The sequence below is a fragment of the Dendropsophus ebraccatus genome, chromosome 7 (genome assembly GCF_027789765.1).
Source record: "Dendropsophus ebraccatus isolate aDenEbr1 chromosome 7, aDenEbr1.pat, whole genome shotgun sequence".
Classification (NCBI taxonomy): domain Eukaryota; kingdom Metazoa; phylum Chordata; class Amphibia; order Anura; family Hylidae; genus Dendropsophus; species Dendropsophus ebraccatus.
In genome coordinates this window covers 133977864-134003883 of record NC_091460.1, presented here as the reverse complement: position 1 = coordinate 134003883, position 26020 = coordinate 133977864, and the positions used below count along the sequence as shown (strand labels likewise).

Below are 26020 nucleotides of genomic sequence, written 5' to 3'. Positions count from 1 at the left end.
CCACTCGTAATTATACACCGACGCTTAATACCTGTATTAGCACTTCCTTCACATCTGGAGCCGATCTAGCTGACTATTGATCTGCTATAACAACATACTTCATGCTAAGCCTGAGAAAGGATTAGAAGTAGTCAACGTTTGTTTTTGTTTTTTTAACTATTAAAGTACATAGAACTGATATTATTATGTATTATTATAATGTAGTGCTTTTTATATTACATACATCATAGACCAGGGACAGGGAACCTTGGCTCTCCAGCTGTTGTAAAACTACAACTCCCATCATGCCTGGACAGCCAAAGCTAAAGCTTTGGCTGTTCAGGCATGATGGGAGTTGTAGTTTTGCAACAGCTGGAGAGCCAAGGTTCCCTACCCCTGTTATAGACTGTAGGACCAAATACTAAAAGCCACTTCAATATTCCGACTAGTCTACAATGCGCAGTGCAATGGCTGATATGTGCATGCTTGATGTCAAGATCTCTGCCGTTCAGAGATGTTATTCTTTCACATCAACTGATGCCAGAAAGTGACAGAGATTTGTAATTTACTTCTATTAAAAAAAAAAAAAAAATGTAAGTCTTCCAATACTTATCAGCTGCTGTGTGTCCTGCAGGAAGTGGTGTTTTCTTTCCAGTCTGGAGAGCAGGAGAGGTTTTCTATAGGGATTTGCTGCTGCTCTAGACAGTTCCTGACATGGACAGAGGTGGCAGCAGAGAGCATTGTGTTGGAATGGAGAGAATACACCACTTCCTGCAGGACGTATAGTAGCTGATAAGTACCAGAAGACTTGAGTTTTTTTTTTTTTTTTAAATGCAAGTAAATTACAAACCTCTGGCACTTTCTGGCACCAGTTGATCTCACAATATATATGTATATATATATATATATATATATATATATATATATATATATATATATTTATTTATTTTTAATACATGGGGTAGTTCAATTTTTTTCTTTTCAAAAGTCTGAAAGATTTGTAATTTACTTCTATTAAAAAATCTCAAGCCTACCATACTTATCAGCTGCTGTATGTCCTGCAGGAAGTGGTGTATTCTTCCCAGTCTGACACAGTGCTCTCTGATGCCACCTCTGTCCGTGTCAGCAACTGTCCACAGCAGCAGCAAATCCCCATAGAAAAACTCTCCTGCTCTTAAGACTGGAAAGAATACACCACTTCCTGTAGGACATACAGCAGCTTATAAGTACTGGAAGACTTGAGATTTTTTAAAAGAAGTAAATTGCAAATCTCTGGCACTTTATGGCACCAGTTGACTTGAAAGTAAAAAAAAATAATAGTGAACTATGCCTTTAGCATAGTGGATTATTTGTTAACTGAATTCACATGTTGTTTTGGTTGGTACATGTCAGCTGAATAATAATAATAATAATAATAATAATAATAATAAAAATAATGATATAGATAATAATAATAATAATAATAATAATAATAAAGATAATAATAATATAAATAAGTATGATAATAATAATAATAATAACAACATAAATAATAATAATAATAATAATAATAATAATAATAATAATATTATTAATAAATTTTGTATCCTGCTTTTTTACCAGGATGCTATTTTATAAATCGCTCATAAATTCAGTAAACGTAAAACGTAAATTCTTTTTTTTTTTTTTTTACGATGCCCATAAACGTTGCACATGGCTTATATAGCAGATGTAAACATGTTGAAATCAGGTTTTAAAATGACAAGCAGCCGGGGTCACAGCTTTCCTGGAAGTGCCTGAGTCACAGGAAATGAACAGCAAAAATGATTCACTCGTTTCTGGGAAGTGAATGAGTGTTGTGGGTTAGATTTTGTAAAGAAAATGAAAGTGCGCCGTGCTGTTGTCTCTCTGCGTGTGTTCGCCAAACCCTGCAATTTTAGACATGATATAATACATTGGTAGTAAAATGATCACTTCCAAGACGTACAGGCGGTCGATCTGTGACAACCTACAGCATCAAGGCTGATTTAAAGCGAACCAGTCAGTTGCATTTTATGTTAAATATAACCTTACTGAAAGAGTAGTAGATGCCTGAAACAAACTTACATAGGATGTGGTAGGTAAATCAACAATGACTGAATTTAAAGTGGTTATTCATCTTTTTTTCTTTTCTTTCAAATCAACTGGTGCTAGAAAGTGTCAGAGATTTGTAATTTCCATCTATTAAAAAAACTCAAGTCTTCCAGTACTTATCAACTGCTGTATGTCCTGCAGGAGCTGGTGTATTCTCTCCAGTCTGACACAGTGCAAACTGTCCAGAGCAGTAGCAAATCCCCATAGAAAACCTCTCCTGCTCTCCAGACTGGAAATAATACCACTTCCTGTAGGACATACAGCAGCTGATAAGTACTGGAATACTTTTTTTTTATTTTATTTTATTTTTTTAATAGAAGTAAAGTAAAATGGAAAAATAAAAGGGCAGACTAGATGGACCCAGTGGTCTTTTCCTGCCAACAACCTTCTGTGTACTTTCCAAATTGCTGACACTGTTAGATAGCTGTTAGCTCAGGGATATACATTTTACCTTTCATATATCTACCATAGAAATGTGCTTTTATTTTCTTGTGCAAAGTGTCAAAGAGGCTTTTCCAAGATCCTGTGAGTGGGATACATTATAAAGAAATAATACTTACCTTTCCCCGTGCCCCCACCAGCTGCTAGTTTTCTCCCGGCTCCTGTGTTGTCATGACCCAGCAGGAACTACCCAATCAGCCAGTCAGTGACTGCAGAGGTATCCCGCCTCACTCACTGATTGGCTGAACAGGCATTTCAGAGCCAGGTCATGAGGTCGTGGGCTGGGAGCTACAGGACCCCAGCTGGTGATGCTACATTGCGGCGGCATGGGGAAGGGTAAGTATATTGCAAATTGCAGATCTGTATTTGTATGCGGATCACATCCACAAGAATACGGATCTCATAGAGTTCTATTGGTGTGTCTGTGGAGCAATTTCAGTCCGGACTAGGGCCTGTCCTTTTTTTTTTTTTTTTTGCGGCACGGATCACTGCCCTGTACACACCTACAGGTGTGTGAATACAATGACCCTATTTTCTATCCATAATTGCGGATACACTATTTTGGATGTGTGGATGGGGCTTAAAGGGGTTGCCCAGAAATTTTTTTTTTCTTTCAAATCAACTGGTGTCAGAAAGTTGTATAGATTTGTAATTTACTTGTATTAAAAAATCTCCAGTATCCCCATACTTATTAGCTCCTGTATGTCCTGCAGGAAATGTTGTTTTATTTTCAGTCTGACACAGTGCTCTCTGCTGACATCTCTGGCCGAGACAGGAACTGTCCAGAGCAGGAGAGGTTTTCTATGGGGATGCATAGAAAACCGAGACAAAGTTCCTGTCTCGGCCAGAGATGTCAGCAGAGAGCAGTGTGTCAGACTGATAATAAAACAACACTTCCTTCATGACATACAGCAGCTGATAAGTAGGGGAAGACTTGAGATTTTTAATAGAAGTAAATTACAAATCTATATAACTTTCTGACGCCAGTTGATTTGAAAGAAAACGTTTTTCGCTGAACAACCCCTTTAACACTTGGAATTCTTTTCTTGTATGACACAATGAGGTACAGGCTAGTCATGTAAATAGAAGGGGAGTTTTGTTCCCACTGAAGGAGTGCTATGTCCATAATTACTGCAGGCATGGTATAAGAGGAATGCCCAAACAATACCAACACAGGAAGCACTCAGGATATCTTGTTGGAAAGACTACAAAGTACTTTCTAAAGTAATTTTTTTTGGTACTTTATAAATGATTCCTCTGGGATGTGTATAACAGCAGGGGTCACTGAACCGCCGGACATTCACTTCCTCAGTTACTCTCTATTTACTGGTTGCCAGGCAACAGCACACTCTTTACCGAGTGTCGGAATGTCACAGATGTGGCCTTATGTATCAGACTTGGCTAAATAAATAATTCTTCTTGTTGCCCATAACAAACCAGAGTTCAGCTTAAATTATAAGTCGGCATTGGTTAATGAAATCAGCGCTCTCATTGGACAAAAAAGTGTTTTCTTATTAACAGGTTAGACTGGGTTCACATTGTGTTTTTGCAGTTCATTTTTTTTTTATAAAAATAAAAAATTCAAGTAAAGAAACAGTAGTGGCACTTACCGATGAAGATGCTGGTGCAGATTTCTTTTTATTAATAAGGCATGGACATACACTGGGCAGACGCCAGGTAGATGCAGATTACAAGTTTGTTTCGCGCGACTGCGCTTCAACAGACCCCTCCTGTGTCTGTTGAAGCGCAGTTGCGCGAAACAAGCTTATAACCTGCATCTACCTGGTGTCCGCCCAGTGTATGTCCATGCCTTATTAATAAAAAGAAATCTGAACCAGCATCTTCAACGGTGAGTGCCACTACTATTTCTTTACTTGAATTTTGGTACCGTTATGGACACATTTTGCTTAGTGAGCTTCACTGAACACGTTAATGTCCCATGAAATACTGTTGGTAACCTACTCTGGGACCTGTAGTGCCAATCGCCTCTTTCTACTGATACATTAAAAATAAAAAATGGATTAAAAAATAGATGCATTTTTGTGCATCTGTTTTCCATTGACTTCCATTATAAAAAAAAAAAAAAGGATCAAAAACGGATCATTTTTTACAAGGGTGACCCCATTTTTGTGTACGTTAAAAAAAGGATGCGTTTTGATCCATTTTTTTATTATTTTTTTTTTTATAATGGTGGTCAATGGAATAACAGATGCACACAAATGCATCCGTTTTTTTTGTGAAAAACAGACTGCAGTGTGTGAACCCAGCCTTAGCAGAAAGGAGAAGAAAGAACCCCCACAAGCTCACCCTTCTGCCGAGGATCTGGTTGATGGCAGCACTTTCTTTGAGCGTGCACTCTGCTACGACGTTCGCTCTCATCTCTTTCATATACAACATAAAAGCGTTGAGCGGTTTCTTTATATGAGGTCTTTTTGGCTCCTGTTCTTTTCTCTGTTCATGATGAGGTTTCCTAAATGGGAGAAGGAACAGAACGTGATGAAAACCACACAAAAGAGCAAATGAAGAAATATAATTAATGAGTCGATATATTCTAGCGACTAATTATATCTCCTCCGCCATTCTCATCGGTTTCTGTGATTTCACATTAAACGGTGTACAGTTATATGATGCCACAATTTCTGCCATTTCAGGCCATGTATAAGGTGTAAAAGTATATATTTCTTGCCAGCCAGGCACTAAGGGGAGATTTATCAAACATGCTGTAAAGTGAAACTGGCTCAGTTGTCCCTAGCAACCAATCAGATTCCACCTTTCATTTTCCAAAGAGTCTGTGAGGAATGAAAGGTGGAATCTGATTGGTTGCTGGGGGCGACTGAGCCAGTTTCACTTTACACCATGTTTGATAAATCTCCCCTTAAGTACACAATAGACAGTAGTTGTGTTTTTGTTTTTTGGGGCACTATAGGGTATTTTTACTAAGTATCAACATTTCCCATGCCAGTCTTCTGCTGAAGCCTATTGGATTAAATTGCCACAAATGTATTCATAAGTGCAGGCCTCCTAATAAACGTGCTGCATCGGTGACTGCCCGTGCACCACAGATTGAAACCTACACCGGCTTTTAGATTTCAGCTACAATTAAGGGGGTTGTCCAGCGAAAATTGTTTTCTTTCAAATCAACTGGTTTCAGAAGGTTATAAAGATTTGTAATTTACTTCTATTTAATAATCTTCAGTCTTCTAGTACTTATCAGCTGCTGTATGTCCTGCAGGAAATATGGTTTTCTTTTCAGTCTGACACAGTGCTCTCTGCGGCCACCTCTGTCCAGAGTAGGAAAGATTTTCTATGGGAATTTGCTGCTGCTCTCGACAGTTCCTGACATGGACAGAGGTGGCAGTAGAGAGCACTGAGTTAGACTAAAAAGAATACACCACTTCCTGCAGGACATACAGCAGCTGATAAGTATGTGAAGACTTTAAATAGAAGTAAATTACAAATCTATATAACTTTCTGAAACCAGATGATTTGAAAGAAAAAGATTTTCATTAGATAACCCCTTTAACGTCAAATTGTACCATCACATATTAAAAGTGGCAAGTGAAAGAATTCCCCCGCACCTTTCTGCTGTACCCCACCTGCTTTCTAAAAAGTGGAAAACACAATATAAGACCGGGTTTACATATATTTAGGGGTCCTGCATCCTTCTTTTGATGACAACTGATGCCACAAATGATGGCAAAAATGCATAAGTAGTCATCAGACGTTCTATACGTTTTTCCATTCATCATCAGGGCCAGATAGCAGAAAGCTGCAAGCCACGTTGTGCTGTCTTGGCCGTCCGGCAATCCGCATCCCAATTAAAGTGCCACATGCTTTAAACTGAATGGGATCAGCTCCCAGATGTGTTTCATTGCTATTGCACCGAAGGTAAACGACTGATGGATATACGCCCTAAATCTGCTGAAAATTTGCACTGTAATTATCCAGTTATGTTGGTATAATGTTAGCCGCATAACTATAAGGACTATATTAGGCTGGGTTTACATATGATTGCCAATCCTTAGAACGACTCTGTACCCACAATCTGTCCCCCCAAACCGCTTGTACCATCACATAGCTGCTTTTAGATCTGTCCTGAGGTCCTTTCAGCAGGTGATGCAGTTATTGTCCTAAAAAACAACTTTTAAACTTGCAGCCCTGTGTCAAATTGGTGTGGCCTTGAGTGTCTATGCCCTAGGATTGCGACGCCCCTGCGTCCCTCCTTCCTGCCCTCTTCAATAGGAATGCAACTAGAACAATTTCTCCTCTTAACCACCTGTCTGAACACTGCACATGCGCTGGATCATTAAGGCACCTGTGCAGTTGATGAATAGGAAAAATCCTGCCTGGGGCATTCCTAATGATGAGGAGGGTGGGGAGGAGGGACGGAGAGGGCACAGACACTCTAGGCCACTCCAATTTGACACAGAGCTGCAAGTTTAAAAGTTGTTCTTTAGGACAATAACTGCATCAGCTGCCGAACGGACCCCAGGACAGATCTTGGATTAAAAGCAGCTATCCGAGGGTACAAGCGGTTTGGGGGGGGACAGATTGTAAGTACAGAGTAATTTTAATGGAACAGATGGGCACACTGGATACCACAAGCTGGATCTTTTGCATCCGGTGGCCCTTCCATTGCCCATAGGCTGAAATGAGGAATCACCTATGGCGCTGCGGAATCTGTTGGCAAATTATAGTTATACAAGTTATACAAATAAATATTATTATTATTATTATTATTATTATTATAATATTTGCCCTTCAGCTGGATCAAAAACACTGCATGCAACGTTTATTGATCTGATGCCTGCACACCGGATAGCATATATGCCGGATGATAGAGATTTATGAACCCAGCTTCCACCCGCTACAAGCGCCAATCTCCTTGTATTTCCGTAGCATACTACACAGTTCAGTAACAGATGGGCAGAGTGAGACCAATGATCACTATATAGTTTCGGCAGCCCTTTTTTTCTGTCATTAGTCGACTGCACATGCCCTGTTATACAGGGTGATGTGCAACAAACAAAACCCCAAGATCAGCCGATGAACGGACATTTGCTCATTACACAGTTCTACTATTGACCTGTCCTGTGATTATTTATCGGTCTGTGATAGGCATTGGAGGGTACCGAAAAGGTTGCCGTGCCCCATCGGAGGAGACTAGAGTTATAAATAAGGTGAGAGTTGGAGCCCAATGTACAGATTTTTTAGTGTGTTTAAAAGGGTACTCCGGCCCGGGGGGTATTTTTCAGATTTGCCCCGGTTCCAGCGCCGGGTCCCGGCAGCTCAACCATTCAGCACCGTAGTGGAGTCCCGCCTGAAAAATACCCCTGGGCCGGAGTACCCCTTTAATACCTTGCATAGTCTTACAGAGAAGGTAATACTTACACATGCATTAAGTCGTTGTCACTATGTGGGTGTTCTTGTTTGACCTGAGGATTGACAATAGCGGGGTGAGGGATTCCAGTTGCGTGTGGACCTGGAGGACCAGGAACCATGTGATGGGAATACCTAAGATAAAAAAAATATAGGTAAGATAAAAAAAGTTACTTTTTTTTCCTAGTAAGGCTGGGTTCACACTACGTTTTTGCAATCTATTCTTTTCATCTGTTTTTGCATCCGTTTTTTTTTTCATCTGTTTTTGTGTGCACCCGTTTTGATCCTTTTTGTACTTTTTTGTTTATGTTAAATAAAAACGGATGCGTTTTGATCCCTTTTTTATATAATGGGAGTCAATGTATGTGCACAATTGCACCTGTTTTTCATCCGTTTTTTTTTTTTTTTTTCAACAACTAATGAAAATAACGGATTGCAAAAACATAGTGTGAACCCAGCCTAATTTTGCTAATAGCTATTTTTTGATCAGCCTAAAGACTCAATCTATCCAGAAAGCAGGCACACATCTGTTCTGGATTATAACAGATACTGACACCCATTAACATGCAGGATTCTGAAATCAAGTGTAAGTATTATTGTTTTGTGTGTGCTTTGAACTGCATAGATTACATTGTGTTTCTTTTTTTTTTATTGGAACTGCTTTCCACTTTGAACTGGATTAACATATTTAAAAAGAATAGTTCAGACAGAATAATTGATTCATTCCTAGCCGACTTGGCTCAATCAATTCAGTTCAAACAGGGTTATTGATTGACAGATTTCATGTAAAAATGGCTTTAGAAGCTGCAGGCGTCTCTAATGCTGCTCTGCCGACAATCCCGCCACTTAGTGAATTGTCTTTATTGGGGAGAATAGGCCACAGGCATGAAATGGAGGATTGGGATTATTTTAGTGTAGAAGATTAGACATCTTGATTGTCAGCTATTATACTATACGGATAAATTGTAGACCATTGTCATACAGAGCAGGGGGTGAAGGGCTACGGCTATATGTGTGTATAGTATGTATCTAATAAAGAAGGATATTATAATGAGGAGACTGTTTCTCTATTACATACAACCAAAACATCGAAGGTTTGTGAAGGTTAAAGCCGCAATAATGTTAATATAAGGGCATCTTCTTAAAGTGAATGTACCATCAGTACATTCACCTTAAGCTCTCCAGTTGGATAGAACGGTGTCAGCGCAGGGAAGCCGGTGCGGTCTTTTTGAACTGTGGCCCAGTTCCTGCGTACGGCACCCTTCTATTCTTGGGCACCGGCCAGGGATAAAGCACTGGCGGCGGACCGGCCCGCCCTCAGTGGGAGGAAACCTCCGACCCTCTATGACGCGGCTCCAATAGAATCAATGGAGCTGCATCATAGAGGGGCAAAGGTTTCCTCCCACTAAGGGAGGGCTGGCCCGCCTCCAGAGCTTCATTCGCAGCCTGTGCCCCGGAACAGAATGGCACCACACGCGGGAACCGGGCCACAGTTGAAAAAAAGGACTGTGCCAACGCTGTTCTATCCATGTAAAAAACTTAAAGCGAATGTACCATCAGATGCACTAAACCAATAGTACCCAGCTGCTTTGTGTATCCTAATGAAGGGGCTTGGGGGAAATTGTTTGCAAGTAAGAACTTACCTCTCCCTGCGTCCGTGGTGAGTGGTGGGACCGGCCTCTGGACCCTCGCTGGAAGGCATTTTCCCCTGAGTTCTGATGACGTCAAGGCCTGTCCCGGCTGATGGACTGGCTGCTCAGCCAACCAGTGACTAGAGTGGTGTCCAGCCCCAGTTACTGAATGGCTGAGCAGCCAGTCCTTCAGCCAGGTCGTAGCGCGTCAGCACCAGAGATCCCACAGCCTGGCGGGGGTCCTGAGGCCGGTACCACCGGCTCACCGCAGGCCCGGGGAGATGTAATTTTAGGAATCGTCAGAATTCTCCTTTAACTGAAATTGAACTACTTCAAATCCACCTTAAAGGGGTTGGCCACTTTCTAGTAAAATTGTTTAGTATACAGTATTAGTAAGTGTACTCACTGTATATACTGACAGTAGCTTCTGTGTACCTCACAGAGCTAAAATCAGAGTCCCCTTCTCCAGGCTGTGCTGCTCTGTGGTGTGTTTTTAAATAAGATGGCTGACATGGAGGAGCATGTGACCATGGCCGCCCCGTGTCCTCCATAGGAATATACAAGCTCAGTGGTGGACACTGGGGGGCGGGGCATAGTCACATGCTCCTCCATGTCAGCCATCTTATGGACAGAATCACCACAGAGCAGGGCAGCCCAGCCTGGAGGAGAGGAGTATGATATTAGCTCTATGAGGTACACAGGGAGTTGCTGTCAGTATATACAGTATATACACTTACTAATATTGAACACTGAACTATTTTACCAGAAAGTGGACAACCCCTTTAAAGGATAACATTGGAACCTTTATATATATATATATATATATATATATATATATATATATATATATATGGATCTACAAACATATCTATAAAACATCATTGCTGACAACCTTCTACCTTACACGTCGGAACGAAAATGTTCAGTAACCAATTCTCCATTACTCATTAGGAAGCAATGAAGCTGCTGTTACAGTAAATCCAGTAAAACTTTGCATATATACGAGACACCTTGGCAGCTTTAAGGGAATGGTGAACAAGTCGTCTCAGATATGATGCGTAAAGAAAATATTACAAAATACTACAACCCACAGTTTAATTGCAAGGCGTAGAACGTCATCCATCCGGACAGGAACGACAAACATTAACAGGAAGATGTTAGCTCTTCTCCAAATTCATCAGAGCTACAGAATGATTCCACATCTTCTTGTATTTTTATATATTGGGGGAGATTTATCAAACAAGGTGTAAAGTGAAACTGGCTCAGTTGCCCCTAGCAACCAATCAGATTCCATCTTTCATTTTCCAAAGAGTCTGTGAGGAATGAAAGGTGGAATCTGATTGGTTGCTAGGGGCAACTGAGCCAGTCTCACTTTACACCATGTTTGATAAATCTCCCTCATTGTGTCCATGATGTTGTTGGGGAAATATGTTTGGTCTGAAAGTTTTATACCATCTGGATCCCACACAAACCCTTTCCTGTGCCAGCAACATCTGCTCGAGAAAAGTATCAACATCAAATCGATTCGAAAAAAAAAAAAAGATCAACCTATGGTGCCAACATTTGGGAACAATTCAATCTGCTATCAGACTGACACATCTTGAACACCTGCCAATATACCAACCACATACAGTTCTATATGAGCAGTTGCTGCTAAATCCTTGAGGTGTCACTGTCATATTTTTTTCTTTTTGCAGAAATCAATAGTCCAGGCGATTTTAAGAAACTTTGTAATTGGGTTTATAAGGCAAATATGCCATTACCTGCATTCAAAAAGACTTTCCCAGGTCCCCCCCCCCCCACACACACCTCTCTCTCCTTCACTGCTCATTATCAGGAAATCTAGACTCTTTTACATCAGTCGAGCCTTGTGTAACCTATGGAGAGGGGAGGGGGAGATTAGTCGCCAGCAGAGAACAAAAGATTACACAGTGGGAGCTGTGTGAAAGCAGGTATTCAGAGGTCAGAGAGGTCAGTGCTGACTTCAGAGGAGATAGCCCGGTGAAGTAGCTGTAAAGTAACTCTTTGTTGTCCTGTTTTGGTGCCTCATCTGCCCCCACCCCTCCCCTCTCCATAAGAGAACCATGAAGACAGGGGGGAGAGCTTCAAACTGCTTTTTCATGATAAAAATGCTTTTTTTTGGCTAATAAACCCAATTACAAAGTTTCTTACAATCGCCTGTACTATTGATTTCTGCAAAAAAAATTAAATAAAAATTAAACGACAGTGTCAAGGGGTATTCCCATAGTAAACACAGGACAGGGCATGACTAAGAGATCATAGGAAACGGCTGGGGCACCTTGACCTTGAGAACAAGGATATTGAAATCCCAGCTAAAAAGATTTAGGGGCTTCCCATACCAAATAATTAGTCCATTGTTTTTTTAAGTGTACTTGAAGGGGTACTCCAGCAAAATCTTTTTTTTTCTAATCAACTGGTGTCAGAAAGTGATACAGATTTGTAATTTGCTTTTATTCAAAAATGGCAAGTTTTCTAGTACTTATCAGATGCTGTATGTCCTGCAGGAAGTGGTGTTTTCTTTTCAGTGTGACACATTCCTCTCTGCTACTGGAACTGTCCAGAGAAGTAACAAGTCCCCATAGAAAACATTTCCTCCTTTGGACAGTTCCTGACATGAACAGGGGTGGCAGTAGAGAGCACTGTGTCAGATTTGAAAGAAATACTGCTTCCTGCACAACATACAGCAGCTGATAGGTACTTGAAGACTTGAGATTTTTAAGTAAGTAAATTACTATTACAAATCTAAGTAAATTACAAATCTCTATATAAATTTCTGAAACCAGTTGAAAAAGATTTTTGGAGTACCCCTTTAAAGCCAGAAGAATCTGAAGCCGGGACAGATCCACTATTTGTTAGCACTAGTTTCCATACATGCCTTTGCCTTTTATTTTTTGTTTTAGAGTAAACACAAACCACCACATTACTGAAAATATTAAACGACATATTTGCTATAAAGAAGCAATAAGTAAGGGTTAATAAAATCCAGACGACTTGAGTCTGTACTATAAATGAAGGCCAGACAACTACAACCATGCAGCGATAAGGTTTTCCTGTAAAATGTAAATGACTGCACTACTTGGAAATCACCTGGTTTTCTTTTTGAAGAAATAGAATATGGCTCCAGCATAGAGAACTTCTAGTACTCAGCAATAAGGCAAAATTAAAGAGGTAATCTTTTTCTTATTAATCAACTGGTGTCAGAAAATTATATAGATTTGTAATTTACTTCTATTGAAAAATCTCCAGTCTTCCCATACTTATCAGCTGCTGTGTGTCCTGTAGGAAGTGTTGTTTTTTTTTCCCAGTCTGACACAGTGCTCTCTGCTGCCACCTCTGTCCATGTTAGGAACTGTCCAGAACAGGAAAGGTTTTCTATGGGGATTTGCTACTGTCCTGAACAGTTCCCATCTCGGACAGAGGTGGCAGCAGAGAGCATTGTGTCAGACTGGAAAGAATCCACCACTTCTTGCAGGACATACAGTAGCTGATAAGTACTGGAACAAAGCTATATAACTTTCTGACACCAGTTGATTTAAAAGAAAAAGAGTACCCTTTTAACTCATGTGGTCACAATTCAAGATCCTTTTCATTCACCTTTAATTGAATAATAGTTGAAGAATTGAATAATAATTATATTTTAGGAAATAGGATAATAATAATAATAATAATAATAATAATAATAATAATAATAATCAATTTCCTGCTGCGCACTTTAGTGACATAACAGCCGTCTACTGAACGTCTACTTACTATAGAGTAGCCGCACTGAGCACTGCTGTCACTATCCCAGTATAGACTCATCTCAGTCATTGATCAGTCACCAGCTCCCCCAACTCTTATTATTCAGCCTATCAATCAGTGCCATGATAGTAAACCAATGGGAGGCAAACAGTCATCCAGGAAATTGATGCAAGCGGTGGGATCACCATCTACCCCATCACATTCTCACTATAGATAGGATTATATTCGTCAAGCAATTGTGATGAGTCTTTGTCTTAGATGAGTCAGGAACATGGAGCGGAGGGAGTGGTGGTGCATAGAGGCTTAAATCCCAGACTTGGGTGAGTCACCAGGACTGGTCTTTGCTGTGTATGGACTGACACAGCTAGGCACAACCGCATGGGAACCTGAACCAAGTTACGCTCTATGTAATGTAAGCTTCAGGCGAATAGTCAGACATTTAGCAACAACCCATAAACTGTGGGATGATACCGTAGGAGGAATGAGAACATCAAGCGCATTCTTATTGAGAAAATACATGATGATTACTGAGCTCATATCAAATAAAACAGTACATCAGACTTCCTAACTACAAGTCTATAGGCTCTATCCCGTTGTAATTCAGGTTGGTTATTACATACATGTTAAAAAAAAAAATTATACATTTTAAGTTTAAGACTGTAAATCACTTTATTTAAAAAAAAAAAAATCTCATCTTCCGGTACTTATCAGCTGCTGTATGCCCTGCAAGAAGTGGTATTTTCTTTCCAGTCTGACACAGTGCTCTCTGCTGCCATCTCTGTCTGTGACAGGAACTGTCCAAAGCAGGAAAGGTATGATATGAAGATTTTCTGCTACTCTGGAAAGTTCTTGACACGAACAGAGGTGGCAGCAGAGAGCACTAAAGAATACACCACTTCATGTAGGGCATAAAGCAGCTGATAAGTACTGGAAAACTTGAGATTTTTTTAGTAGTTCCATTAAACAGGGCAACTCAGTATGCTGACAGGAATGTTACTGTTCCATCATACCAGAAATATTAACTGTAACAATTTAATATAGGATGTATTACATTATAATACATCACAGATCAGCTTTCTTACCTTAACAAATTCTGGTAAAATGAAAGCTCATCTGTAATTGGTTGCTAAAAAGACAGTTTTTCCCCTCAGATGGATTAATAAATCAGGGCCAAAGTCTATGGCGAGAACTTACCAGCCGAGAGGAGGAGTCATCTGGCCCACACCTCCGGGAGACAATGGGTAAAAGGTAGGTAGGTCCGGTGCTTGGTGATGCCTGTGCATGCCTGTTAAAGAAGCACAATGTGGTGTCATTGAATATGTGGACGACAATTGGCAAAAATTATGGAATCGTCAAATGTAGGGGATGGCCATCCAGGTTCTTTACACAAATCACAGATATAACACTAATAATCGCTGAACATACCTGAAAGAATCAAGAACGTTATTTTAATTACACACATGGGGAAATTCTATACATATCACCTGTCATTTAACTGTCTGTGACTGCAATATGCTAAAAAATATGTTTTATGTTGCAGTGAAGTGCCAAAGAGGTGTGGCCCAGACAGGGCCACACCTCTTTGGCATTTCACTGTAGCACAAAACAAAATATTTGAGTACAATGCAGTCACAGACAGATAAAGGAAAGGGAATATGTGTTTTATTTTCCTCTCAGCACCACTACTACTACTGCAATTCCAGGTGACAGCTTCACTTTAATGGAGAAGTCCGGGGACTTTGAAAATCCAGCAGCAGCAAGGGGGAATCTGCAGGACCTAACTCTCCCTGTGCTCGTGGTGAGCAGTGGGACCAGTCCCAGGGATCTGGGATCTCTGGAGTTTGCATGTCACAACCCGGCTGATGGACTGGCCGGTCATCCAGCCAATGAATGGGCCAGGAAGCCGCTCCAGTCACTGACTGGCTAAGCGATCAGTCCATCAGCCGAGACCGGCATTTCCCCCGAGTTGTGACGTCATCACAACTCAGGGGAAAATGCCTTCTGGCGAGGGTCCTGGGGCCTGTCCCACCGCTCACCCCAAGCACGGGGAGAGGTAAGTGCCTAGTGGTTATCAAATTCCCCCCATCAGGCTGCCAGATTTTGAAAATCTCCGGACTTCTTTAATGGAATATTTCCTCCTAGATCAAATAGAAGAAAAATTATAGAATGACTGAACCTTAAAAATGAAATTATAGCCCAAAAAAATCCCAGTAAGTAAGTTGTAAGCTTTTATGATGCTTACATTCACTAATCACTAATAAAGGGGCTCAAAAAGTCGACGGATCAGCTTTGCAGGATGTCTGGTTAGGTGTTACTGCTAGTTTTTGTTTGGTATATACATATATATTTGTAGGGGGCAATCAGTGGAGACTCGTAAATGAGTACTCCATTGGATTTTTTTCGCTGTTCTCCCTGAGTTCAGTGATTGTTGTGTTTTGTTGGTCTCTATCTATCTATCTATCTATCTATCTATCTATCTATCTATCTATATACATTCTGACGTTCTGACAACGGACTTTCCCTGAGGATTATCTCACAGTGACTTTTCCAGGACAGTCCAGGATACAGATATTCAAGACTGGGCACTTACTGTGTATATGCTATGTACCATACTTTTACACATATGAATGTATAACACACTGAGTGTATTATATGTAATCACATCTCATAATAATTTGTTCAGTATACAGAACCTTATTTATCACTATTTTTTGCACTGGATTTGTATCACTCCTTATCACTTCTAATCACCTGTTAATCATGATTTGCCACACACTATAAAAGGATATGGGTTACTGTTTGTATTTGCTTGAGAAAGGTCTCGAGATGAGACTGAAACGTTGCACTTGCTTTTTGATGTACCAATAAATACCACAACTTTTGTTCACTATACGGATGTGCCGCAAAATTCTTGGATTTATATATATATATATATATATATATATATATATATATATATATACACACACACACACATTGTCTATTTTTTTATTTGTTTTGTTGTGCACTTTTGTTTACTGTTTGTGTTCGTTATGCAAGTTTGTTTACTGTTTTTTTTTCCATGCACTTTTGTGTACTGTTTGTTTTGTAGTGCACTTTTGTTTATTGTTTGTTTTGTCATGCACTTTGGCTTACTGTTTGTTTTGCTGTGCACATTTGTTTACTGTTTCTTTTGTTGTGCACTTTTGTTTACTGTTTCTTTTGTCATGCACTTTTGTTTACAGTTTTTTTTGTGATGCACTTTTGTTTATTGTTTGTTTTGTCGTGCACTTCTGTTTACTGTTTATTTGTTATGTGTCATATCTGTTCTTAGTGTACAGGTTACACTATGTGTTCACACTGCGTATGAGTCCGGCTGCATTTCATACACCGCCATACATGTGCGGCTGAAACTACGGGCGTGGGAAAAGTAGACATGCGGCCGGATGCGTACAAACCGTGAACATACGCCCGTAGTACAGTTATGCTTCCCTAGCTTGTTTCGAAGCGATCTGAGGCAGGTCATTTACTTGGAAATCTTCGCCCAGCCCAATAAAACTCACAGAACCTTTTGGATCTAAAAATCAAGTTCAATTTGGCTGAAATAAGTACTCCTTACGGGACCGCATGGAAATCCACGGCCGTGAGTTTCAACATTTCCGTCTGCAAACAATGGTCAGGTTCATTTTTCACGGCGCTGCATATGATCCAGCTGTAAGCTCATACGTAGTGTGAACTGTGCGGCCGTATATCGTATACTTTCAAGCGAACGCATCAACCTCAAAACTATGTGCGTATATTCGCGGTTCGCACTACAGCCGGACTCATACGCAGTGTGAACATAGCCTAAAAGAGCTAACCTGGATGACTATCCTCTAAGTGTACTCACGATTCCCCAATATTTTCCAGGGGTAGTATATATATATATCAGTAGGCAGAGTCACAGGACAGTCACATCAATACTTCTCTTTTCTCGATGTAAATGTAATGTACGACAAATAATGTTGGGTTTCAGTGCAAAGAAGTGGTAAGTGCTGCTATTTTACCCCGGAGGACATTAATTCCTTCTCAGCCCTCAATGGATTAGTCACTGTCCTCCAGTTCTGTTCTATTTTTTGATGGATGAGGAAAAATATACATGAACAGCATGCATAATGCAATAACCATGAAATTTACATTTATAAGGTGCTTAGGCAATTTCTGATTTCTGATTTTAACCCTTAAGTTACATTGTGAGATACCCCGACCCGGCACCTACGGGGGATATCCTTAAAACTAAAAATCCGAGAGAAAATAAACCCTTTCATTGTACCCTCGGATCTTCTCTAATATTGTTGTCTTAATGAAAAGTTTTAAATTAAGAAATTTCCCCAAAAAAATTTAAATAAAAAAAAAATGGAAAAAGCGTCTGCCCAAAAATAGGCTTAAATACAGCCTAGATTAGGTACGTTCCATTAGGGCTTGTCCATTAACTTCCATTCCCTAAAGGTTGAATTGCATTTTTTTCTCCTCTCCGTTTCAACCACAGAGGATCAGTGACTAATTATGAATCATTTTAAGGCTTCTAATGCTCACTCTTGATATGATTCACTTGGCTCTCGATTGTCACTCCAGCTTCTACTAAGCTCTTCATCAAGCTGACGCCTTTGGGCGGCAAGGTCAAGCTGTTTTGCATTGGTAGCACTCTTTTTTTTTTTTTGGTAGAACAAAAAAATCATACGAAAAGAAATCCCATAAGAAATTCTAACAAAAATTCTAAAACCCTACAAGAAGTAGACTAAACACCTTGCCACAAACATCTAATCCCATTCCCAATTGGATGCCAGCTTTCCGGCACCATAGTTCTCCGGCTCAGCGCACACATAAGAAGGGTAATGGTATTATCGGCGCGCTTAACCCCCGATTATCACTTATCGCATATTGGAGGACTCTTCTACTTTTTATATAGTTTTCCATCCTTGTTTGGGGAAATAAATCCAGATTTCTAGAAACTCTATCTAACCCTATGCTGTATGTAAATAGTCTATAAATGTGTTGTTTTGGCATGACATGAGCAATACGTTGAGACTGAGGAAGTATCGTTGGCAAAAGTCCTATATAAACTAACGGGATTATAAAAATAAATTGCTGGAAGGCTTCTGTGTTTAGCAATACAGGTTTACCATAACTCTCAGTGTATAGGTTACAGAGTCACTGTCATAGAAAAAAAAAAAATTCGGAATGTCAGACATGTTGAATGTTATTGATCACAGCGGGCCTCACTGCTGAGACCCACTGTGATCAGGGGATATAGCCGGGGAGAGAGCAAGACAGCAGTGCAATCCAATCTCCAACTTTGTAACAACCATGTAAGTCTATGGGACTACATGGTGGGAATTAGTGGCCGGCTAGGCTGCAACACTCTCTCCCTGGCTATACCTCCTGATCACAGTGGGTCTCAGCAGTGAGACTCATTGTGATCAATAACTTTTTTACATGTCTGATGACATGTCAAAAGTTTTTTTTGATGACAGCCACTCTTAAAATGTATCTAAAGCCTTAATTACCTGTCAAAAAAGATGACAGGTAAGATTGTATACCTTGGGAGTTGTTTTTACCCTTAATACCTTACAAGTATGCTGTGTGAAAATAGCCTTAAAGAACATTGTTATATCCTCTTTTACATAGATTTTCGCTGGACTAATCTTTTAATGCTAACAATGCTATAAGAAAGTTTTGATTTTGAGAAAGACTTTTTACCCTTAGGCTATGCACACACAAGGTACGTACAACAGCCTTTGTTTGGCGCTGAAAAACAATGGACGTTGTAGTTAAAAAGTGCATTGAAATCAATGCACAACGGCTGGAAATAATTGACAAGTTAATTATTTCCACGCCCGTAGAAAACAATGGCCGTTGTTCAATACACTGTGTGAACAACGGCCGTTGTTTGCATTGACTTCAATTTAAAAATTTTCTATGACAAGAACGGACGTTGTTTTTAATTGAAAACAACGTCTGTTCTTGTCATTAAAAAATATGTAGCATTAACATAGCCAAATACTGAATTCCTTTCTAGCTACTATGTAAACTCTAGTCTAAGAGAGTAGTTTCTCCAGTGCCACCTATTGGAGGCAGCTTCCCTCTAGGGGTCCTTATACACAGGAGAAGCAGACACTTGTAACAAACACCGATATCGCTGATCGGTGCTTGTTTAATGAACCTTCCCATGGCTTGGGAAGAGGTGTTTTCTTTCCAGTCTGACACAGTGCTCTCTGCTGCCACCTCTGTCCATGTCAGGAACTGTCCAGAGCAGTAGCAAATCCCCATAGAAAACCTCCCCTGCTCTGGACAGTTCCTGACATGGACAGAGGTGGCAGCAGAGAGCACTGTGTCAAACTGGAAAGAAAACACCACTTCCTGCAGGACATACAGCAGTTGATAAGTATGGGGAGACTTGAGATTTTTAAATAGACGTAAAATACAAATCTATATTACCTTCTAAAACCAGTTGATTTGGAAAAAAAAAAGATTTTCCCTGGAGTACCCCTTTAACATTTGGCCTAGTCTGAGGTTCAGCACTCTCTAGATCAGATTTTCATTAAAAAAAATGTTTGTACTTTGATCCAATCAGCTTCTTGTTAAAGAGTGTGTCCTAGACACTAAAAACACCCCCACAGAGTGACCATTCTCTTAGCATGGCTTGACTTGGTGTTTGCTCTGATATGTATTGCCAGATGTGAGACCTTATATATACACAGAGTTGAGGTATTAAGTGCAGCATAAAGAGACTCTGTCAGTAGGTTTATGGTGTCCTATCTCAGGGTAGCATAAACTAGTGGCAGAGAAGCTGAACAGAATGATGTATCACTTACATTGTTCTGTGCAGCTGATCCAGCTCCTCCTGAATAACCTGGACAATAAGTAGTCCTCTCCATTATGTGCATGAGCCCAGTAGTCCTGGATATTCATGAGAAGCAGAAAACTCCGCCCACCAGCTGCTGATTGGCAATTATCTATCTTTGCTGTGTATAGGCATTCACCTGTCAATCAGCTGGTGGGGGCGGGGTGGAGGAGTGTTGCAAGAATCCTATTCTCCTGCATATTAGGAGAACGGCTGAACAGAATGATGTAAGTAATACACTGATCTGTTCAGCATTTCTGTCACTAGTTTATACTGCCCTCATTTAAGGTGGAATAAACCTAGTGACAGATTACCTTTAATGGGGCCAATTTTTTATTTTTTTTTTGCATAAAGCCTTCCCATAATAAAATGTGAAAACCTGAAAGCGTGTGGACTTTCTGAATGTTTCTTAGTACCTCCACTCTGAGACATATACACATTACATGTAGCAAGTAGAACTTGTTAAGAACTAGATCCCATGTCATAAAGAATATAAAAGGGCACGTACAGGTGCAGAAAATAAATGAGCAATAATTTTTTGCTTATCAATGTAATAATCCATACCTTGCTTTGAGCCGACATCTGATGGAATATGTGAGGGGTGAGCTCCTGGTGCGAAGTGCTCGTCACTGTACGTAATGAGAGGGGTGAGGGGGTGCACTGCATGCGATGGCTGCACAACCGGGACCTTGTTTGACTGCAACAATCACAAAGAAGATAAAGGGTAAGTATCCATTTAATATAACAAGCAAGATAATTGATTATGTATAATAATTCTGTCTTCAAAAAGATGCTGCAAATTCTTACAAGGATGTTAATATAATCACAACTTTGGTTAAAGAAGTACTCTGGAGAAAAATTGTTTTCAAATCAACCGGTGTCAGAAAGTTATACAGATTTGCCAATTACTTCTATTTAAAAATCTCAAGCCTTCCAGTACTTATCAGCTGCTGTATGCTCTACAGGAAGTGCCTTATCAGTCTGACACAGTGCTCTCTGCTGCCACCTCCCAGAGCAGGAGAAGTTTTCTATGGAGATTTGCTACTGCTCTGGACAGCAGAGATGTCAGCAGAGAACACTGTTCAGATCGGAGAACAAAAATGTAACTTTCTGCAGGGCATACAGCAGCTGATAAGTATTAGAAGGCTTGAGATTTTTAAATAGAAGTAAATTACAAATCTGTGACTTTCTGGCACCAGTTAATGTAAAAACTTTTTTTTTCTCTGGAGTACCCCTTTAAAGGGGTGATCCAGCGCTACAAAAACATGGCCACTTTCCCCCTACTGTTGTCTCCAGATTGGTTGGGGTTTTGAAACTCAGTTCCATTGAAGTAAATGGAGCTTAATTGCAAACCGCACCTTAACTGGAGACAACAGTAAGGGGAAAAGTGGCTATGTTTTTGTAGCGCTGGATCACCCCTTTAACTGCTGCGATCAGAAACATTATTCTGCTATTTGGTTAGCTATATGGTCAGGCCTTTTACTTAGTATCAGCAATTAAAGGGGTTATCCAGTGCTACAAAAACATGGCCACTTTCTTCCAGAGACAGCCGCACTCTTGTCTCCAGCTTGGGTGGGGTTTGGCTGCTCAGTTCAGCCACACCTGAACTGGAGACAAGAGTGTTGCTGTCTCTGAAAGAAAGTGGCCATGTTTTTGTAGCACTGGATAACCCCTTTTAAAGATGCAACAAGAATCCAATAGGTTGGTGCTTAAAGGGAATCTGTCATCTGTAACTCATTCCAAACTGCTGACACTGTTAGATGCTGTTAGGTCAGGGAGACACATGGTACCTTATATATATCCGTCTGTGCTTCCAGAATGTAGAAAAATGATTTTATGCTATAGTATGAAGAGTCAGCAAGTTGTAACACCTCCATCCTGCCTGGGACCCAGGTTTAAGGTGTCAATCAAGCAGGGAGGAGGGAGGAGAGGAAGCTTCCAGCTTGTAGCAGATCAGGAGCTCGGGAAAGCCTCTTTGACTCCTTGTACCAGAGAATAAAAGCATTTTTCTACATCCTGGAAGCACAGACAGATATATGAAAGGTACCAGGTGTTTCTTTGATATAACAGCATCTAACAGTGGAAACAGCTCAGAACGTGAATTACAGCTCGCAGATTCCCTTTAAAAGTACAGCGGCAGTAATCTTTTCCCATTACTATATAGCAGAAACCAAAGGATTAGAATATAAAGCATTTCTCTAAACGTCTTGAATATAAATGGCAATAGTTAGGACGTGCTGGTCTACTATCATACAAGTCACCCAGACGATAGTCTTTATGTGCAGCAAAAAAAAAATAAAAAAAAAAAGGGGGTGATGCAGAGGCCGAGTCTGGGGTTGTAGCATATCTCTACCCATCAATACAGACATAGGGGGCGATTCATCAAACATGGTGTAAAGTGAAACTGGCTCAGTTGCCCCTAGCAACCAATCAGATTCCACCTTTCATTTTCCAAAGAGTCTGTGAGGAATGAAAGGAGGAATCTGATTGGTTGCTAGGGGCAACTGAGCCAGTTTCACTTTACACCATGCTTGATAAATCCCCCCCATAGTGCAGGACTGCGGAAAAAACATCGGATCATTTTCTCTGGTCTCAAACAATCACTTTAATACGACTATCTCAGCGAAACCTTTAGTTATCGGCCACAACGCTGTCCATTGACTATAATGGGACGACCATATACCCAGGAAAAGGATTCATGGAAAACGAGACAGAGTTCCTGTCCCGGCCAGAGATGTCAGCAGAGAGCAGTGTGTCAGACTGAAAATAAAACAACATTTCCTGCATGACATACAGCAGCTAATACTTCTTTTTTAATAGAAGTAAATTACAAATCTATAAAACCTTCTGATATCGGTTGATTTGAAAGAACATTTTTTTTTTTCCCCTGGATAACCCCTTTAAAGTGAACGTACTATCAGTTTTTTATATGAATGGATCGGCGCAGGCACGGGGATGCCGATGCTGCAGTCCTTTTTTTTTTTAACTGCGTCCTGGTTCCCGTGCATGGCGCCGATGTATTCCTGTGCACGGTGCTGGTGTATTTCCGGGCACTGTTGAGGCTTGAAGCAGTGGAGGTGGGCCTGCCTGTCCCCAGTGGGAGGAACCCCCCTATGTGATGCGGGGGTAAGGGGGTTCCTCCCAATGGGGGCGGGCTGGCCTACCTCCAGTGCTTCAAGGCTCAACAGTGCCCGGAAATACATGGAAACCGGGTCGCAGTTAAAAAAAAAACATCCCTGTGCCAGTCTATTCATGGTAAAAAAAACCAAAAAAAACAGAAAAATGACCAACTGGAATGACACCATCACTTCTAAATATAGATCTATAAAAAAGCAAAAACCTAAAAGCAACATCTTATATATATATATTTTTTTTCTTCTTCCTGACGCCTTTTTCCTATAGACCACAAGAACTTGCATTACTGTATCTTATTAATGTCTGGCCTATCCCTCCAGTCATAAAGCTCAAAAAAAAAAATCCGGCACCATGAATTCTCACTAAATTATGCCATCCTAGCTCTCCTCTTAATTTTACGGTTTTCAACACAGATTTGCTTTCCTGTGGGAAGAAGATAAGAACCTAAGGATTTTAATTTAAGCTTTGGCCTTGTCTTATATTTTTTTCCGCCGGTTGCATAGTGAACACAGTGCCGGTAGGTGTGTCAAGAATTAGATCTCTTTTTTGTCACTAAATAACAAAAGATTTCTAATATCTGACTATTATTCATGAGCGGACTCGCATCGGGGGAATATCCAGCGTGACCCTACCCTGTCCTTTTGATACTTTGTTATATAGAGAAGGTTTAAAGTTCATGATATTGTTTATTGGCTGTATGATTGCTTTATATGTACATACAGCACAGCAAACACATGTTCTCCTGCCTAATAACAAGCTGATTGTATGATCTAGATGTAGTTTTTACATTTCATCAATTAACACACATTGCACTTAATTTTTCTTAATACTCACGATGACACACCGTCACCATCAGATTAAAGAGAAAGAATTGTGTCTTTCAAATAAAATAGTGCCAGTGATTTGTAATTTACTTCAATTAAAAAATTGCCAGTCATCCAGTACTTATCAGCTGCTGTATGTCCTGCAGGAAGTGGTGTATTCTTTCCTGTCTGGCACAGTGCTCTCTGTCGCCCCTACTGTCCATGTCAGGAACTGTCCAGAACAGTAGAAAATCCCCAAAGAAAACCTATCCTGCTGTCCAGACTGGAAAAAATACCACTTCCTGCAGAATATACAGCAGCTGATAAGTGCTGTAAGACAAGTTTTTTTTTTTATAGAAGTAAATTGCAAATCTTTGGTACTTTCTGGCACCAGTTGATTTGAAAGATTTTTTTTTTGCTGAATTACCCATTTTAAGGAATATTCCATCTAGATGTGATATGTGATATATATGATGTGATATATATATTGTCACAAGTCTGAAATGTATTGTACACTAATGTCACTAAGGTTACAATAACCGTAGCTCTTAGTCCTACAGTACTTCAGCCAAATCCTGAGCTCACCCTGCTTTAAATAATTCAGGTACATCCTCTTTAATATGACCCACTGATAGAATGGCGCTGTCACGGGGAAGCCGGTGCCGCAGTCTGTTTACGTCGTCGTTCTCTCCACGGGTACTAGGCCGGGGCTGAAGCTATTTCCTAGATGGGCTAACTTGAAACTACTACATATGGTCAAAACCATGTACTGTTTAAAACATAATTCTTTCACCACTTCCTACTCCATGTCCAATCTCAATAAAGATATAGGAACATAGTAACATAATTAATATGGCTGAAGGAGTCCATCAAGTTCAACCTACAAAAACCCTACAGTGTTGATTGAGAGGAAGGTAAAAACCCCTATGAGGCAGATGCCAATTTCTACATCACAGGGATAATTCCTCTTTCCGATTCCAAAATCAGAATAATCCCTAGATCGACATATGACCAAAAAAGAACTGACAGGGAAAAAAACAATTATAAGAGATGGGCTGAAGCTGTATCTCATGGAAATACACTGATACTCTATACTGTGATATTCTTTGTTACAAATTCTTTGTTACCTAAAGGTCTAGGCCCCACTCTCTCTAGGTCGGCCCATATCAATGGACGTCGAGGGGGCAGGGCCTATGTGGTAATGTGGTCACAGAGGGGGGGGGGGGGTCATAGAGGCGCTCTGGGCGGGGCTAAGTGTCGCTGTTGCAGTGAAGCCCCGCCTGCTTAGCATAATCTGCAGTTGATAAAAGATGACTTTTTACTTGAACAAGCACCATGACGTATGATATAAAATAAGGTATGAAAACTGCTAAATTTACAACTGTGTACAGAAGTCAGAATGCAAAAAGAGGGTGACAGTGTCACTTTAAGAACCTCATACACCTTCAATAATTGACAGCCGCCAATCGTCTGCCCGTAGGTATGTTTCCCACCTGCTGCCTGTCCTCCCCACACACAGGACGACACGGCCGAGCATTCCTCTGTGCTTTATGGGAGGGGTAAGCTGCAGCGAGAGTGCCCCTGTTTCTGCAAAGTAAGATTAAAGTTATCGGGGTTATCCAGCGCTACAAAAACATGGCCACTTTCTTCCAGAGACAGCACCACTCTCGTCTCCAGTCTCGGTGCAGGTTTTGTAACTCAGTTCCATTGAAGTAATGGAGCTTAGTTACAACTGGACATAAGAGTGGTGCTGTCTCTGGAAGAAAGTGGCCATGTTTTTCTATGCCTGGATAACTTTTAATAGGAGCTAAGGGTGCAATATACCATTGCTGCCGTTACTCGGGGAACAGAGCAAACTGCTTCCATCTCTGCTGATTAAATATGCAAAAAACACTGCAGAGACACCATTACGTGTC

At 40.4% G+C, this 26020-nt stretch overlaps 2 protein-coding genes across 9 annotated transcripts in view; one reads left to right on the top strand and one right to left on the bottom strand.

Annotated features, from left to right (window-relative positions):
* Window positions 1-26020, top strand: part of RPL34 (ribosomal protein L34) — a 463668-nt gene that overhangs the window by 198134 nt on the left and 239514 nt on the right. The gene's annotated exons all lie outside the window — the stretch shown is intronic.
* The window catches only part of LEF1 (lymphoid enhancer binding factor 1), a 104924-nt gene that overhangs the window by 32150 nt on the left and 46754 nt on the right, over window positions 1-26020 (bottom strand). For all 5 annotated transcript variants that reach the window (XM_069978530.1, XM_069978529.1, XM_069978533.1 and 2 more), the window contains 4 exons: window positions 20731-20863; window positions 14499-14589; window positions 7924-8046; window positions 4840-5002 (listed from right to left, as the gene is read on the bottom strand). In XM_069978530.1, coding sequence (XP_069834631.1) covers window positions 4840-5002; window positions 7924-8046; window positions 14499-14589; window positions 20731-20863 — 510 coding nt within the window. The remainder of the gene's footprint in view (window positions 1-4839; window positions 5003-7923; window positions 8047-14498; window positions 14590-20730; window positions 20864-26020) is intronic.